General features: G+C 45.9%; 1 protein-coding gene across 1 annotated transcript in view; it reads left to right on the top strand.

The window, feature by feature from the left end:
• Positions 1-14,234, top strand: part of LAMC1 (laminin subunit gamma 1) — a 70,191-nt gene that overhangs the window by 40,026 nt on the left and 15,931 nt on the right. Inside the window, exons 2-11 of the mRNA XM_050901429.1 lie at positions 4,422-4,726; positions 6,681-6,811; positions 8,263-8,429; positions 9,568-9,756; positions 11,786-11,903; positions 12,004-12,102; positions 12,207-12,343; positions 13,250-13,372; positions 13,460-13,649; positions 13,920-14,032. Coding sequence (XP_050757386.1) covers positions 4,422-4,726; positions 6,681-6,811; positions 8,263-8,429; positions 9,568-9,756; positions 11,786-11,903; positions 12,004-12,102; positions 12,207-12,343; positions 13,250-13,372; positions 13,460-13,649; positions 13,920-14,032 — 1,572 coding nt within the window. The remainder of the gene's footprint in view (positions 1-4,421; positions 4,727-6,680; positions 6,812-8,262; positions 8,430-9,567; positions 9,757-11,785; positions 11,904-12,003; positions 12,103-12,206; positions 12,344-13,249; positions 13,373-13,459; positions 13,650-13,919; positions 14,033-14,234) is intronic.

Below are 14,234 nucleotides of genomic sequence, written 5' to 3'. Positions count from 1 at the left end.
CATCCCTTCTGAGGGGTCTGAATACAAGGAGGCCTTTTGTGTGTAGGGACGAATTCCTAACTTGGGGGAAAAGGGAGGAGTTTCTAAAGATCTAAATAGCATTGGCTTACATTTTTCCAGTCTATCTTTATGGTTTTCAGCATGGCGCGTTTCCTGGTGGACCTTGGGATACAGAATTGGGTGATAACCCTGCTGAGGAAGGGCTCTAATTGCTGATGACATGTGGCAGCTGCGGTCAGCCCGACATGGAGAGCAGGTTGTTGGGGGAAGCGTCCCCTGCATCGAACAACGCTGAACGTTTCCAGTGTCACTGCTGCCGCCTGCGCAGGCACCCAGACTCGCTTGCTTGGTTGAATCTGTCATTGCAATACTGCCTTGAAGGCTTATATGTGTGCTTGCTTACTTTAGAGAAAGATATTACAGGGTTTTCTACATCAGCCTGAATTATCAAAAGGGGCTGGTTATTTTGTCACTTGCTGCTGAATGGCTTCATGCCTCAGAAAAGGTGCAGTTTTAAAATGCGTGGCTCATGATTTTGAGCTCTGGATGCTTTAAAGACATGTCAGGTTGCACTCTTGAAGTGCTGAGCTCATGGTCGCTAATTACCGCATGTCTTCTTTCTACTAACGAACTTTTATAACAAACATCTGGAGTTCTTCCTGCAAAATAGATCTGCCACTTCTCAGTACACAGAGGGAAATATTATCTGATACTTGACACTATCAGACACTTCTAAGCCAAACAGATCAAAATAATTACCAGCTTCTAGGAACAGGAGAACAATGACTTTTTGTCTTCCAAATGAAACGTTTAAAACTGCCTTTCACCTGTTATTTAGCCCTGCAAGACTTGAAAGCAACCTAGGCGGCTTATCTTTCCTAGAAAAAGGCTCTGCAACCTTGAAGAGCCCTGCTAGCTGCCAGGCTGCTAAGCACAGCTTTTACGTTCGGTATGGACAGTGGGGAAACACATTTCAACACTGTGTCAGCTGGTCTTGGGTAAACTCTATTGTTCCAGCAGTATTTACCCACGGCAAGCTGATACGGCGCTAGCGCACAGCCGCTCTGTGTGCATTAACTGCATTCCTGGTTAATGCCATTAACAGGATTTCTCAAGTAGTTACACTGCCAGCTGAAATAAATGTCTTTTTCACCTGGGTTGCTCCGTCGGGAGGGTTTTGAATACATTTTCTTTGGCCTGCCGTGTAATACTGAAGATGAAAAAGGGAGGGTCCTTTCCATTTAGCACAAGGGATTTCTATGGAAAATGTTTTTGCCCTGCCCGGAGTGCAGTTTGCATGTGTTGTGCCTTTAGCTGAGCTGGAATTTTTGCAAGGAGCTGTAGGAGACCTTGTTGGGGAACAGAGACCGTAATCCAGTTATAGTGGAGAGGAAAAAAAATAGTTCTTTTTTGGGATGTGCAGGCTGTGACCTGGCCTTTCTGCTACAGCAGAAAGTTGTGTGTGTGTGGAGTGAGAGCACACGCCCGGCCCCTTATTCATTCCCAGGATTCTTTTGAAGCATTTCCTCCCCGAAATCATCTTGATGAAGCCTGAACGCAACATTTTTGCTTCACTCTAGAGGAATGCAGTACTAGTAAAAGAAAACTAACCACCCCAAGTCAAAGTAGCAGGGTATTCTTGACAATTCAGTTGACACAATTTAATTGAATGATCTTCATGCTGTTGGCTCTGGCTTATTTTTTTTCCCCTCTTGACTCATGGAATGGCTGCTCTTGCCTGTCGTCTTCACTGTTTTCCCTTGTCATGAAAATTGCCCAAAGAAATCCCACCAGGGCAGACTTTCAGCCTCATATTTTGCTTTATTTTAGCACATGAGCTCAAAGAAAACTTTCTCATTAAGCTGATGACAGTTTTATTAGCGATAAAACCATGATAGTAGGGCTGGTTTTAGTTGCTGCCCATCCAAGGTGTTGGTGAAGTTCTCAGATAGGCTGGCAAGTGGCAGGTCAACACGTATGCTAGGGTTTTCCTGCAGAAGAATGAGGAGGCATTTGCTTGTGGGGCTCCTTGCCTTTATCTGGAAAAGATGAGGAGTATATCCTGGGTTTGTTTACCACGGGCCTGAAAAAGGTATTTTTGCATGTCTGGCCTATTGACTTGTGTCTGGTGTGCTCACCTTGAGTTTCTGTGTGTGCATGCTCTTCACCTCTGAAGCATACTTGGCCTTCAGTGAGGAGCACTGCTCTTGAGAAGAGACCATGTAGCAGGAGAAATGGGAAACCTGGGAGGGACTGATTTGTACATATGATGTCTGCTTCTTGCCTTGCATTGAGATTCGTAAGAAAAATACTTCCAGATAAATGGAAACAGGATTAATCTCTTGTATTGGGCAGCAAGGGAAGGGTACCATAAGCTGTGTTACAACGTTAAGTGCTGATCCTTTGGAGTTTCTAGCCCTTGTGGAAGCAGTTTGACATTAATGGTGTGATTGCTTCTCATTTGTCTTCTGTGTGTAAGAAGACCTCGTTAAATAACTTGACCCCAAACCAACAGTGAGCTAGTATTGAGCAAGAGCCACAGATTGTGAATGTCTGGCTTCCAGTCTTGTGCTTAGGTCATCTGTAACCTCACACATGATATAAATAGGAAGGGGTATTTTGTGGGAAGTATTGGGGGGGTTGTATCTGTACAACGCCCCAGCTGTCTTGCATGTCGCGCACAGATAGTACTTTTTGGTAGGTTGGGTTATCAACAGATTTCTTTGGCTTTAAATACAAGATTGGTCCTTTTTTAGCCTTGGGACATGTAGGTGTAGGTTTTTTGGGTGCTGTATGTCTTGATTTTTACTTCCCCCCCCCCGGTATGTTGATTTCTGGACCCTTTGCCATGCTTCTCCTGCTACTTTGGTGTTTCCAGCAGCCAGAAAGGACAAAGGTTCCTCCCTTGCGCCGGCCGGGCTCTGGGTGTGACGTGCCTAATGCAGGCTGGTCCCAGTCTAACCAGTGGGTGGCCCGTGAGTGAGAGCTGTGGTTCATGACCCAATTCATTGCGATCAGGTTTTGCGTGTGTACTTTGAGAGGCACGCTGTTCTTGTTGCCTGGTGCCGTCTGGTCTGCTTTAAGTGAGCCACTCTTCAGCAGGTGCAAAGCCTTGCGTTAAATTTTAACACGGTGGGGTTAATTCATTTTACATGTTGAGGTTAAATCCATGTGACTTCTACAGGCAGAAAAAAACCTGTTTCTCAATCAGTTGAAACTCTTCTAGTAGCTTTTCTTCGTCAACGAAGGGACCAGTGACGGCTGCAACCTCTGCTTAGAGCAGTGTTTTTCTTGGAGGTAGTGGGAGCGTAAAAGAGCGTGGCGGGGACTAAACACCCGAGGTTTTGTTCCAGACAAACCTCACGTTGTTTTAGCAAGTTCCCTACGTGTGCCAGGGTGTCCTCATCGTACACAGTCTGCTCGCCAAGGTGGAGCAAGAACAGCCGGCGCGCAGCTGTACGTCTCCTCCTGGGAACGTGCCCCTTGGCCGGCGGGGATGGCGGAGGAAGGTGGCTGAAGCGTCCTGTGGTCCTTTTCCCCTAATGGGTTTTCTCAGGGGTGTGATTCCCCTGGGCGGTTGGTTTATGTGCATGGCGGCGGTTGGGGTGTAGATGCCCAAGTCACTGGAGAAGAATCCATGAGGAAGGACGATCTGCTGATTGCCACAAACCTGTTAGGAGAAGAATAGAGGGCAGGAAGGTGGGTTTATATTTATCATCCTAGGAGAGGGAGAACATGGCTGGCTTGTAGTTCATTGCACTTTGATCTGAAAAGTGTCTTGGCGACCTTAATCATATGGTCTGGGAAACTTAAACTTTGTTTTGTCTTTCCAAGGGAACAAGTAGAAGAGAGTGTACTCAGTAGTTCAGTGCTGGAGGAAAGGCTTCATGAGTAATAGAAAGAGTTTGGGATATTGTCTATTTGGGGAGGAAGCAGAGGTACAAAACAGGCTCTACAGTGTGACTCTTACCTCTTTGGTTAATACTGTTTCTCTCATGCATGTATTTGGAAGAAATATCAAATGGCATGGTTAACTTGGACCTGGCCTTAGATACACACAAACTGTTCATGGGTCTGATGTAATCTGTCATCTGTTGGGGTAAGGACACTGTTGGTGATGTCTGCAGAAGAGAACTGCAGCTTGTGAGATGTGTGTTTGGTTGCATAGAAGTCTGTAGGTCTGTTTATCTACTCAGCCTGCCTTCAACTTCTGCCTTCGGTTCCTTCACCTTGTCTTTGCTGGGAGATACAGTACATAGGACTGGAAGAGATACTTCTGGTGCTACTGGACACTGCGTATCCTGCTGGGTAGTACTAGAGGAGATGTTTCTTCCAAAGAGAGAAATGCAGTGCAGCTCTTTCCATTCTTTCTCTTTTAAGTTGTTTGAGTCTTTCTCATGTCTGTCTTCTCTCATCTGCAGGAAAGGCCTTCGACATCACATATGTGCGCCTGAAGTTTCACACCAGTCGGCCGGAGAGCTTTGCGATCTACAAACGCACCAGGGAAGATGGCCCGTGGGTGCCCTACCAGTATTACAGTGGCTCTTGTGAGAGCACGTATCACAAAGTCAATCGTGGCTTTATTCGGACTGGAGAGGATGAGCAGCAGGCGCTCTGCACGGATGAGTTCAGTGACATCTCCCCTCTCACTGGGGGCAACGTGGCATTCTCAACACTGGAGGGACGTCCCAGTGCCTATAACTTTGACAACAGCCCTGTGCTACAGGTATGTGAGCAGGACTGAGTCAGTCAGGTGGTCCGAGTTGAGTCTTTCTGTTTGGTTGTTGTGGATGGTGGCTTTGTGCTGACCGTGGGCTGCACTACAGCCCTTATTCATACCGAAAGGCCCTTGCACAGGTAAGTTGGGATGGACAATCCAAAGAGATGCTTTTGAAGGAAGAGTTGAACTCTTGACTCTATTAAAGTTTATGGTACAAAAAGCAAAATTGGTGGCATTAAGGATGATTTGTTATTAGGCATCATGGAAGTCTTTAGAGGATGGATGCAAATCTCTGCCTGATTAGAAAGCAGCTGTGGGCATTATGCTGTTTCAGATATAAGGACAGAGGAAGGTAAAGCCCAAGTCAGATGAATATTTGAGGCATCTGCATGTGTATTTTGAGCACAAAAATTTAAGAAATGTGAGATTCTTCTAAACAAATAAAGGGTTATTGGAAACCCTAACCTGTTCTTAAATGTGTGTTGGGGCGAGGGAGCTTCATTTTATCCACAGTGTTTGTTTTCTCTTACAAGAGGCTTGGCAAGGGGGTTCGATCGGGGTTTTTTTGTTGTTAGCATTCACAGCGCCGGTTGGGCAGTGGTCAGGAACGTACCGGGAGCACCAGTTTATCCGACTTACTTGCCGCTTTCTGTATTCTGCTTGATGACTTCTCCAGGTTATGTTGCAACAAAGAGCTAAAGCTGTGGGGTTTGTCCCATCGCGGCTCGTCTCCTTCCTTTTGGAGCTGTGATCGCCACTTCTTACCTTTCCTCTTAGAGTAGCAGGAGCAGACTGAGACGTGAGCACCCAGCAGGCTCGGGGCTCGCCTGTCTCTGATCCCCAGCCAGCGGGCAGGAGAGCAGAATCTGGTGGGGCTCACTTCTGCAAACAAAAATAAAGATTAATGGGAAAGGGAGAAGAACTCCTGAAATGGAAAAGAACCAGTTTGGCCACCTTGTTGGTGTAGCTAGCCCTTGCAGAAAGCAGGGTCTAATGGTTAAGGTAAATGGAGAGATTTCAAGTTAGTGATGTGGCATATAATTTTCTGATAAACTTCTCTATGTAAGGAATAGACACCTGACCGCCAGTTTCCTAAAATATGTATAAACCTCTGGTATTGCTTTTCAGAACTGAAGTGAATGTGTATTTTGTGCTCAGCATTTCCATGTGTTTATGCCAGTGTTTAATTCAGTAAATCTTATTGTACTGGCTAAGTAGTGACGCAGCTGCAGCACAGTTGTACATAGAGGGATGTTTTTCTCATATTCCTTTTTATGGTGTTTGAAGGAAAATGGCATTGCAAAAGCTGTAATAAAAACAAGGAGTTACCAGTGACAGTCACTGGCTGAAGGTGATGTGAAATTTGGAGACAGGCTACATTTGCTGGCTGTTGCTGGAGGAGGGTAGGCTAGTGTGTTGAAGATGCTGTGTAAATATTATGAAAAGCTCTTGCTTTGTAAGTCAGATCTGCCTGTCTGTTTTTCTTCCCTAGCCTCCCCCAGCCTCATTCATCTCTCTGTGTCTTTTCGTCTGGTGGGATATGTCTGCAGACAAGAGTACCCTAAAGCTTTTCCCATTGGTGCTGTATAGCTTTGCGGGAAAACTGCAGTCAGATACATACTTACAATTAGCAAGCTTACATAATTGCCTGCACTGCACTTTTTGTTGGAGAGGTTACCCACTGCTGCCCAGCTGAGAGCAGTCAAGATGCGAAGAGGCGTTGGAAAGGGTACCCAGAGAGGAGCAGGGTCCGGAAAACACGTTCGAACCAAGAGGATGCGATGTAAGGCCTCTTGGGCAGGGACGTGCGAGCTTCCGAGGTGCAGATGGGAAAATGATGAGGAAGGAACTTGCTGATTGATGAATGACTTTGTAAATAGAACTGCTAATGACACAGCACTGATATGCTCTTGAGGGGGATGTTTGATGTTTAATCTGATGGGATTTCTGTCTGCTCTAGGAATGGGTGACAGCTACAGATATTAGAGTGACCCTCAATCGTCTGAATACATTTGGAGATGAAGTTTTCAATGATCCGAAAGTTCTCAAGTCTTATTACTATGCAATTTCTGATTTTGCTGTGGGTGGTAGGTGAGTAGACAATAACTTCTGTACTTATTTAAAGCTTTTGGTCAGGATTACTAGAATGCTTTGAAGATTTTGATTATACTCACATGGTACTGTTAGGCTCCGGTCTTTGACTGTCCTAAACCAAAAATGCAGTAGGATGAATCTTATGAAGCTTGCAAATACTGTGTATAACCTCTTGTGGCTGTAGCTTCAGGGCAGACAGAGATTGATTTTTTTTTTTTTTTTTTTTTTTCCCCCTCCCCCCTTGATTAGATCAAATATTAAGTGATTTGGGAGGGTGGAGGGTGAAAAGAGTGACAAAAATGTAAAACAAAACCCAAAAGAAACCCCAGATTTTTTCTGCCCTGCGCTTTGTGTGTTTTTTAACGTGTTATTAATTGTTCTCTGCCTAGATCTGTAGCCTAGAATAACACTAAGTAGAAAATATCAACGTCTCTGCTTCACATATATTTTGGGAGGTATCTCTTATGAAGCGTTGTACAGTACCATGGTTGTCCGTTCCTTTTGCCAAAGCGCATTGCAGAATGCTTAAATCTTAAGTTGTTGACGATAAAATGTTTTCATAAACAGAGCTGAGACCAGTGCAGTGTTTTGGACTGTTTGCAGAGAGCAGTCCTGAGACCAGGATTTGACAACATGAGAATTTGCATTGGCTGCACCACCAGTCTGTGGAGGTCCCTGGGTTTCTGTATTAGCCACCTTTGTGCTATTTAATTTCTTACTGATACAAGCACATGGCCAGCAGGCATGTCTTTTCCTGGACTCTCATGAGAGAGAAGCTATGGAGAATATACTAACCTAAAGCCAACAAAAATCTTTGCTTCTCCTATTCAGCTTACTCTGTTTTAGTGGCAGACTGCGAAGGAGGTAGTTAATGTTCTCGCATTTCTAAATGCCTACCTTGAGCGGGCTGCTCCTATTTGTTTTATAGAATGGTTTGGATTGGAAGGGACCTTCAAAGATCGTCCAGTCCACCCCCCTGCCCCACCCACCATGGGCAGGGACACCTTCCATTAGACCAGGTTGCTCAAAGCCCCGTCCAGCTTGACCTTGAACATTTCCAGTGATGGGGCATCCACAACTTCTCTGGGCAGCCTGTTCCAGTGTCTCACCACTCTCATTGTAAAGCGTTACTTCCTTATGCCCAATCTAAATATATCCTCTTTCAGTTTAAAATCATTGCCCCATGTCCTGTCACTATAGGCCCTGGTAAAAAGTCTCTCATCTTTCTTGTAAAACCCCTTTAGATATTGAAAGACCACAGTAAGGTCTCCCTGGAGCCTCCTCCTCTTCAGGCTGAACAACAGCAGTTGTGTTCTCAATTTTGTTGTGACCATCTGCCTTCGAATTTGTCTCCGATTTTCAGATCTGGGCTTTGTTTTCAGGGTTGCTCTGTGAATGACCTGGATCCCTGGAGTTTAAATACCTGTTCCTTGTCTCTCGTTAACCAGATGCAAATGTAATGGGCACGCGAGCGAGTGTGTGAAGAATGAGCTTGGGAAGCTGGTCTGCAACTGCAAACACAACACCTTCGGGGTTGACTGTGAAAAGTGTCTTCCTTTCTTCAATGACCGTCCGTGGAGGAGAGCGACAGCAGAGAGTGCCAATGAATGCTTGCGTATGTGCGGCCACGCTTGACGGGAAAGTCTCTCTTGAGTTGGGTCCCCTGCATCTGTTGGCATCCAGAAGCTGGCCCTGCATGGTTTTCAGTTGTCTCAGCTGCAGTTAGCCAGTCTTAAGCACAGTTCTGGTGTTTTTCAGCACAGATTTTGTGGGACTGCTGGTCATTCCGCTCTTATCCTGTAGGAGCTTTCTGGTAGATCCCTAGAAAGGGGCATCTCCTTTGTGGAGAAGGATAAGAGTGGCGTTTAGGAAAGAGATGTGCTGCAAAAATGTACGGGCTTGTACTTTATGGAACCAATAGGGAAAAAAATTGTATTTAGTGTGCTGGAGTATAATTGAGCTTCCAAAAGCTCCTCATTTAGCATCCGCTGACTTCCTCTTGTATTTGGGTTATTGGTTTTTATAGTTACTTGTCAACTATTTAATCCAATTCCAAGGCTGTTGCAACAGTTCTGGACTGCAAACGTGGATCTCTGTGACCGAGCGCCAATTTCTTTTGCTTGGTTTTGCGTCGCAGACCACAGGTCCTGGTAGTTTACTTTATGGGGAAGCTTTTTCAGACAGAAAAGCTTTCTTCCTGTCTGACCTCTGTGTGCATTGATCGGTCCCAGCTGTCTGGTCAAGACCTGTGGCTTCCCTTGACAGGCCGGTGAAACCCGGGTCTCCTGCTACCTAGACAGAGGGGATTTGTAATCCAGGGGAGAAACTTTCCTTACAGCGTGGAGTCAGCCTCGCTGTTATCTTCTCATGATTGTTTGCATGATTGAGATCGGTGTTGCTGTGTGGGAGGGTAGCATTTCAGCTGCAAATGGCAGCCCGAAGTGGAAGGGAGTAGGTTAGAACACGCTGGTTTTCTTCTGGATGTGGATGAGAATGGTCTCGAGGAGCCTGTTTCATCATTACAGCCTTGCTTCCCCCTTCCCATGTTCAACCACCACAAAAACATGCTTCGCCCTTTTTCTCATTGATGCACAAATGCCTTAGGGGGTCTGTGCCTGGGTCTCGGGATGGTTAAAGGCTCCTACTCCAGCTCCCCTATAACTTAATATGGAGCTTTGCGTCATGGGTTTTGTGACTGTCGGGGTCGGATGGCCGCACGTTGCTGTTCACTGATGGTGCCCCTGTCTTTGCAGCTTGCGACTGCAACGGGAGGTCACAGGAGTGCTACTTCGACCCTGAGCTGTACCGCTCGACGGGCCACGGGGGCCACTGCACGGGCTGCTCGGATAACACCGACGGTGCCCACTGCGAAAGGTGCAGGGACAGCTTCTATCGCCTGGGGAGCGAGGAGGGATGTCTGCCCTGCAGCTGCAACCCAGTCGGTAAGTAGTGGCAGCAAACGTTTCTGCTTGCAAACTTCCATGCACAAAAGCTAGCTCTTCTCTCGGTTATGCAGCTAATTGCAAACTACAGGGTAAAAAGAGGGGGGTTTTGTTTGTTTTTCTTTCCTTCCCCCCCCCATGTAGGAAATGTTTATTGGGTTGTATTTTGGTTTAAATTATCCTTGGATCTAATTGGGGTCGGGATGGCAGGGGCAGGTGGCTCACCTCTGCAGCATTTACTCCTTCAAATGTGTTCTGAAATAGATTCTATTTTAGTTTTTTGGGTTTTGGTTGTCTTCCCCCCACTGCATATGTGTTACCCTGGACACTCCCAGTACTAAAGAGCTCATTTAAATTCTTAATAAACAAGATGATGTGAGCGGATATTTCTGGAAGTTGTTCATACTGAAGAATTGTAGTGAACTTTAGCTGCATCAGTTTCTCCTACTGAGTATCCAAGCACTATAAATACAAACCAGTGAAACCTTAAACACAAAAGGGGGTGGGGGTGAGAAAAAACAAAGTAAACTCAAAATATGTAGTTAAACTCCTTTTACAAAAACAAACAAAACAAACGGAAAAAATTCTGACAGGAGAACAAATCTTTTGTTGTCAAGGGAACCACTTGACCTGTATGGAGTGATCCCATAACTACACCAGCCCACAGCAGATAAGGAGGAAGGAGACAAAAGGGTAACAGATAGTAAGATATGATGTGAGCTTCCAAAATAGAGTAGCTGGAATAAGTAATTGCTTGCAGCATGCCCTAAAAGCAGCCAGTGAGAGGTCTGCCAGGGTACGTCTCCTATCTAATTTGGTTGGAGAGTTGTACAGTTGTGAAATTTTTGACCAAGAAAGACCTCTTTCTTCCTCCGTCTGCTCTCCCAGGTCCTTGTGTTGGACCTTATTTTAAGAGGGATGAGGGGTTGGTGTCAGCTGAGACGGCTGAGAAGAAGCAGGGAGGTGACTTCTCAGGTTTTTAAGGACAAATTTGAAAGAGCTTTATAACTTAGCCATCAGCTTGTATCCTGTGACACACTGGCACCCAGGGTGTATTTGAAGCCCCTGGATAGGTTTAGATTGCTATTTTTTGTCCAAGTACTGTTTTTTCCCAAATAATCATAAGTGGAACCGCAAAGGGGATTTGAACTTTGGCTGTTTATGGTAAAGGTTTTGTGAGTCCTGTCCTGTCCAGCCTAATGATCTTATAACTCTTCACTTTGCTATAATCTCCTGGTGTGGATTGAAGTGGAAAGAAGCAACTATTTCTGTATATTAAAATACTTTTCTCCTGCTAGTTAACTCTTACAGTGCTGACAACTCGTAGGCTGCTAGCTACACCGGTGCTTGGGAGAAAGCATTTTGTCCGCCATGGATTAAGGAAACCTGCTGCTGCTTTTTGTGCAAGTCCGCTTGAACAGAGCAGTACTGAGGAAGATGTCCTTCCAAAAATGAGAGTTTTGCTGAAGAGTTTGTTAGGGTTAATAGTGGCACATGCAGCCTCGCTCTGAGGAAGCAGTTTAGTCTTTAAATCCAACTTGGGAATCAAGGGAGGAAATTGGAGCGTGAAAGGGAGGGGTCAGGATATCCCCTGGCAAAGGGGAGATGGTGATTAGGGAGAACACAAGGGATTTGGGGAATAAAATCTCGGAAATGGTGCATTGCAGGGTAGAACAGGCATGGAGTTAGAGGCACGCAAAGGTAACATTGAGGACGAAACAGGAATAAGGATGGGAATGCAATTTAAAGTTAAAATTATATTTATGTATAAAAAGATTGGTTGGTAGGGATACTTAAAAGCTGAATATAGTTTGGAAGACTAGGTAGCGATTCATCTCTCTCGAGCTGCTAGGGGAAAAATCCCTGTGAACTAGAGGCAGTCTTTAGGTAAGCTGTCACTCGTCGACTTGAAGCTATGCTTCCCACTTTCTTTTCCCATATTTCTTGCCCATTTTGTAAAGCTGAAAAAATTGCAGGCTAATAGAGCTGGGTGGGTCTGCTGAGGTGCCTGTCCCTGCTCTCCCCGCAGGCTCCCTCAGCACGCAGTGCGACAGCTACGGCCAGTGCAGCTGCAAACCTGGCGTGATGGGTGATAAGTGTGACCGGTGCCAGCCAGGTTTCCACTCCCTCTCCGAAGCCGGGTGCAGGTAAGGGGGACTGCTGCTCTCTAAAAGAAAAACTAGGCGCCTTTTTAAAGCTTTCTCTGTGTGGCTCTTAATGAGTTATCCTCTCTCCTGACTCTTTCAGGCCCTGTTCTTGCAATCTGGCTGGCAGCACAGGGGAATGCAACGTCGAGACAGGACGGTGTACATGCAAGGACAATGTTGAAGGCTTCCACTGTGAAAGGTGAGTTTCTCTTCCTGTGGCTTTGTTTCAAGAATGACAAACATTTGAGCGATGACCTGGGGTGAGCATCAGGGAAATGAATTCTCTTTCCTTCACATCTTCAGATGCAAACCTGGATTTTTCCATCTGGATTCCTCCAATCCAAGGGGCTGTACCCCCTGCTTCTGTTTTGGACACTCTTCAGTCTGCACCAGTGCCGTCGGCTACAGTATCTACAGCATCACCTCCAGCTTCCAGTTTGGTAAAATTGAGCCTTCCTCTGTATCTTGAGTTGGGCTGTAGACTCAGGTCAGAAGTGATTAAAAAAACCTGCTCCTTCCTCTCTGTGCAAGGCTGTAAACCTTGGGCAGGCAGGTCCAGGATCCCTCTTTTGGAAGTGCTGAGTTACTTCTGAAGTTACTGGGAGCTTCTATGTCTGCAGCTCGTTTGTTCAGCTAGGGAGGAATGAATTCCCAGCTCTGGCCTCAGGCACCCAGTGCTAATGTACACCGTGCAGGTGCAAGCAGGAGTTGCAGTTATAAACCTTTTATAGGTTGAGAGAGGAGCTGGCAAGGGCGCATTTCCTCAGTTTTAGAACCAAATCAGGAGTTTCTGATTGAGAGGATTATAATCACTTTACATTTGGGGTTTACATGGGTCTGAATAAAACACGGTTGTGTTTCCCATGGGTCTGTAAGCTCAGGAAAAATCTTTTTCATACAGTCGGTTTCCTGTGTATGCATGTTTTCATGCTGCGTAGTCTGAAAAGAACATCTTTTTAATTAAAATTCCACTGGAGAACAGTTCGTACAAAGGCCGAAACTCTCATCAAGTCGTAGGGGACTGCAAGTTTTCCCATCCCTGCTTTAAGCTCTTTAGAAAAGAAGATTTTGAAAAAGTAGTTGTCATAGGGCTCAAAGTTCAGAGGGTTCGAGTCAGCACTGGAGTTAGGGGCTTAAATTGGAAAGATGATATTTGCTATCTGCGTTCTTCTGCACAGCTACTTTCTGAAGTCTGTTAGTGCCAGTGTACAGACTATAGATTAGTTATATGTGAGCAGTGTGCAGTATGACATGAGAAGTGTGTGCAAAGCTATGTCTTCAAAGGGTGTTAACTCTTGCACGTTCGATTTTTTTTTTTTTTTTTTTTAATTTATTTTATTTTTTAGGAGAGGACGAGTGGCGTGCTGAGCAGCGTGATGGCTCGGAAGTCTTACTCCAGTGGAGTGTGGAGACCCAGGATATCTCTGTTATCTCGGACAGCTACTTCCCCATGTACTTTGTTGCACCACGTAGGTCATTCAAGAAGTGAGGCTTTCTGTGTTGCTTGTGCCCTTTCTGTTCTGTCCTCTGACTGTAAAGATTTCTTCCCCTTTCAGGCAAGTTCTTGGGCAACCAGCTTTTGAGTTACGGGCAAAACCTGACCTTCTCCTTCCGTGTGGACAGACGGGACACGCGCCTCTCCGCAGAGGACCTGGTGCTGGAAGGGGCTGGGCTGAGAGTGTCAGTGCCGCTCATTGCTCAGGGCAACCCTTACCCCAGCGAGAACGCGCTGGTCTACACCTTCAGGTGAGAGGACTCTCCAGGCGTGGTGGGAGAAGCTGGGACCTAGCCTGTGGTGCCCCTGGCCTCTGAGCTCTTGAGGAAACAAAACAGCATTAATTTTAGCTTGGAAGAGCGGTCTTATCAGGTTAATTTGAAGCTCACTGTCTAGCAGCGTTGCATAAACGTATGTGAATTATGTTGCAATAGCATACTGCTGTTGGAAAGGGTGCTTTAAAAAGGCACAGCTGTTAGCATCTGAAAGCTTTGCTGATGATGCATGGCTCTTCTCCGTAGGCTCCACGAGGCTACAGATTACCCGTGGAGGCCTGCTCTTACGGCATTTGACTTCCAGAAGCTTCTCCACAACTTGACTTCCATCAAGATCCGTGGGACGTACAGTGAGAGAAGTAAGTCACTGAGCAGAGGATCGCAGAAGAGAGGGGCAGACTCATTTGTCTAGTCCTCGGGTTGCTTTATTGTAGGGCCCGGCCATAAATAGCTGTGGCAGCTTATTTGGCAAAGCCTGTGACGATTGCTTTTCACCTGGCCTTCCTATGTAACAGCTTCTGCCAGGCCTCCTGAAGAGGACATGGGGAAGAAAGGTGCTGC

The sequence above is a fragment of the Gymnogyps californianus genome, chromosome 8, assembly GCF_018139145.2.
Source record: "Gymnogyps californianus isolate 813 chromosome 8, ASM1813914v2, whole genome shotgun sequence".
Classification (NCBI taxonomy): Eukaryota; Metazoa; Chordata; class Aves; order Accipitriformes; family Cathartidae; genus Gymnogyps; species Gymnogyps californianus.
This window is presented reverse-complemented; position numbering and strand designations above follow the sequence as displayed.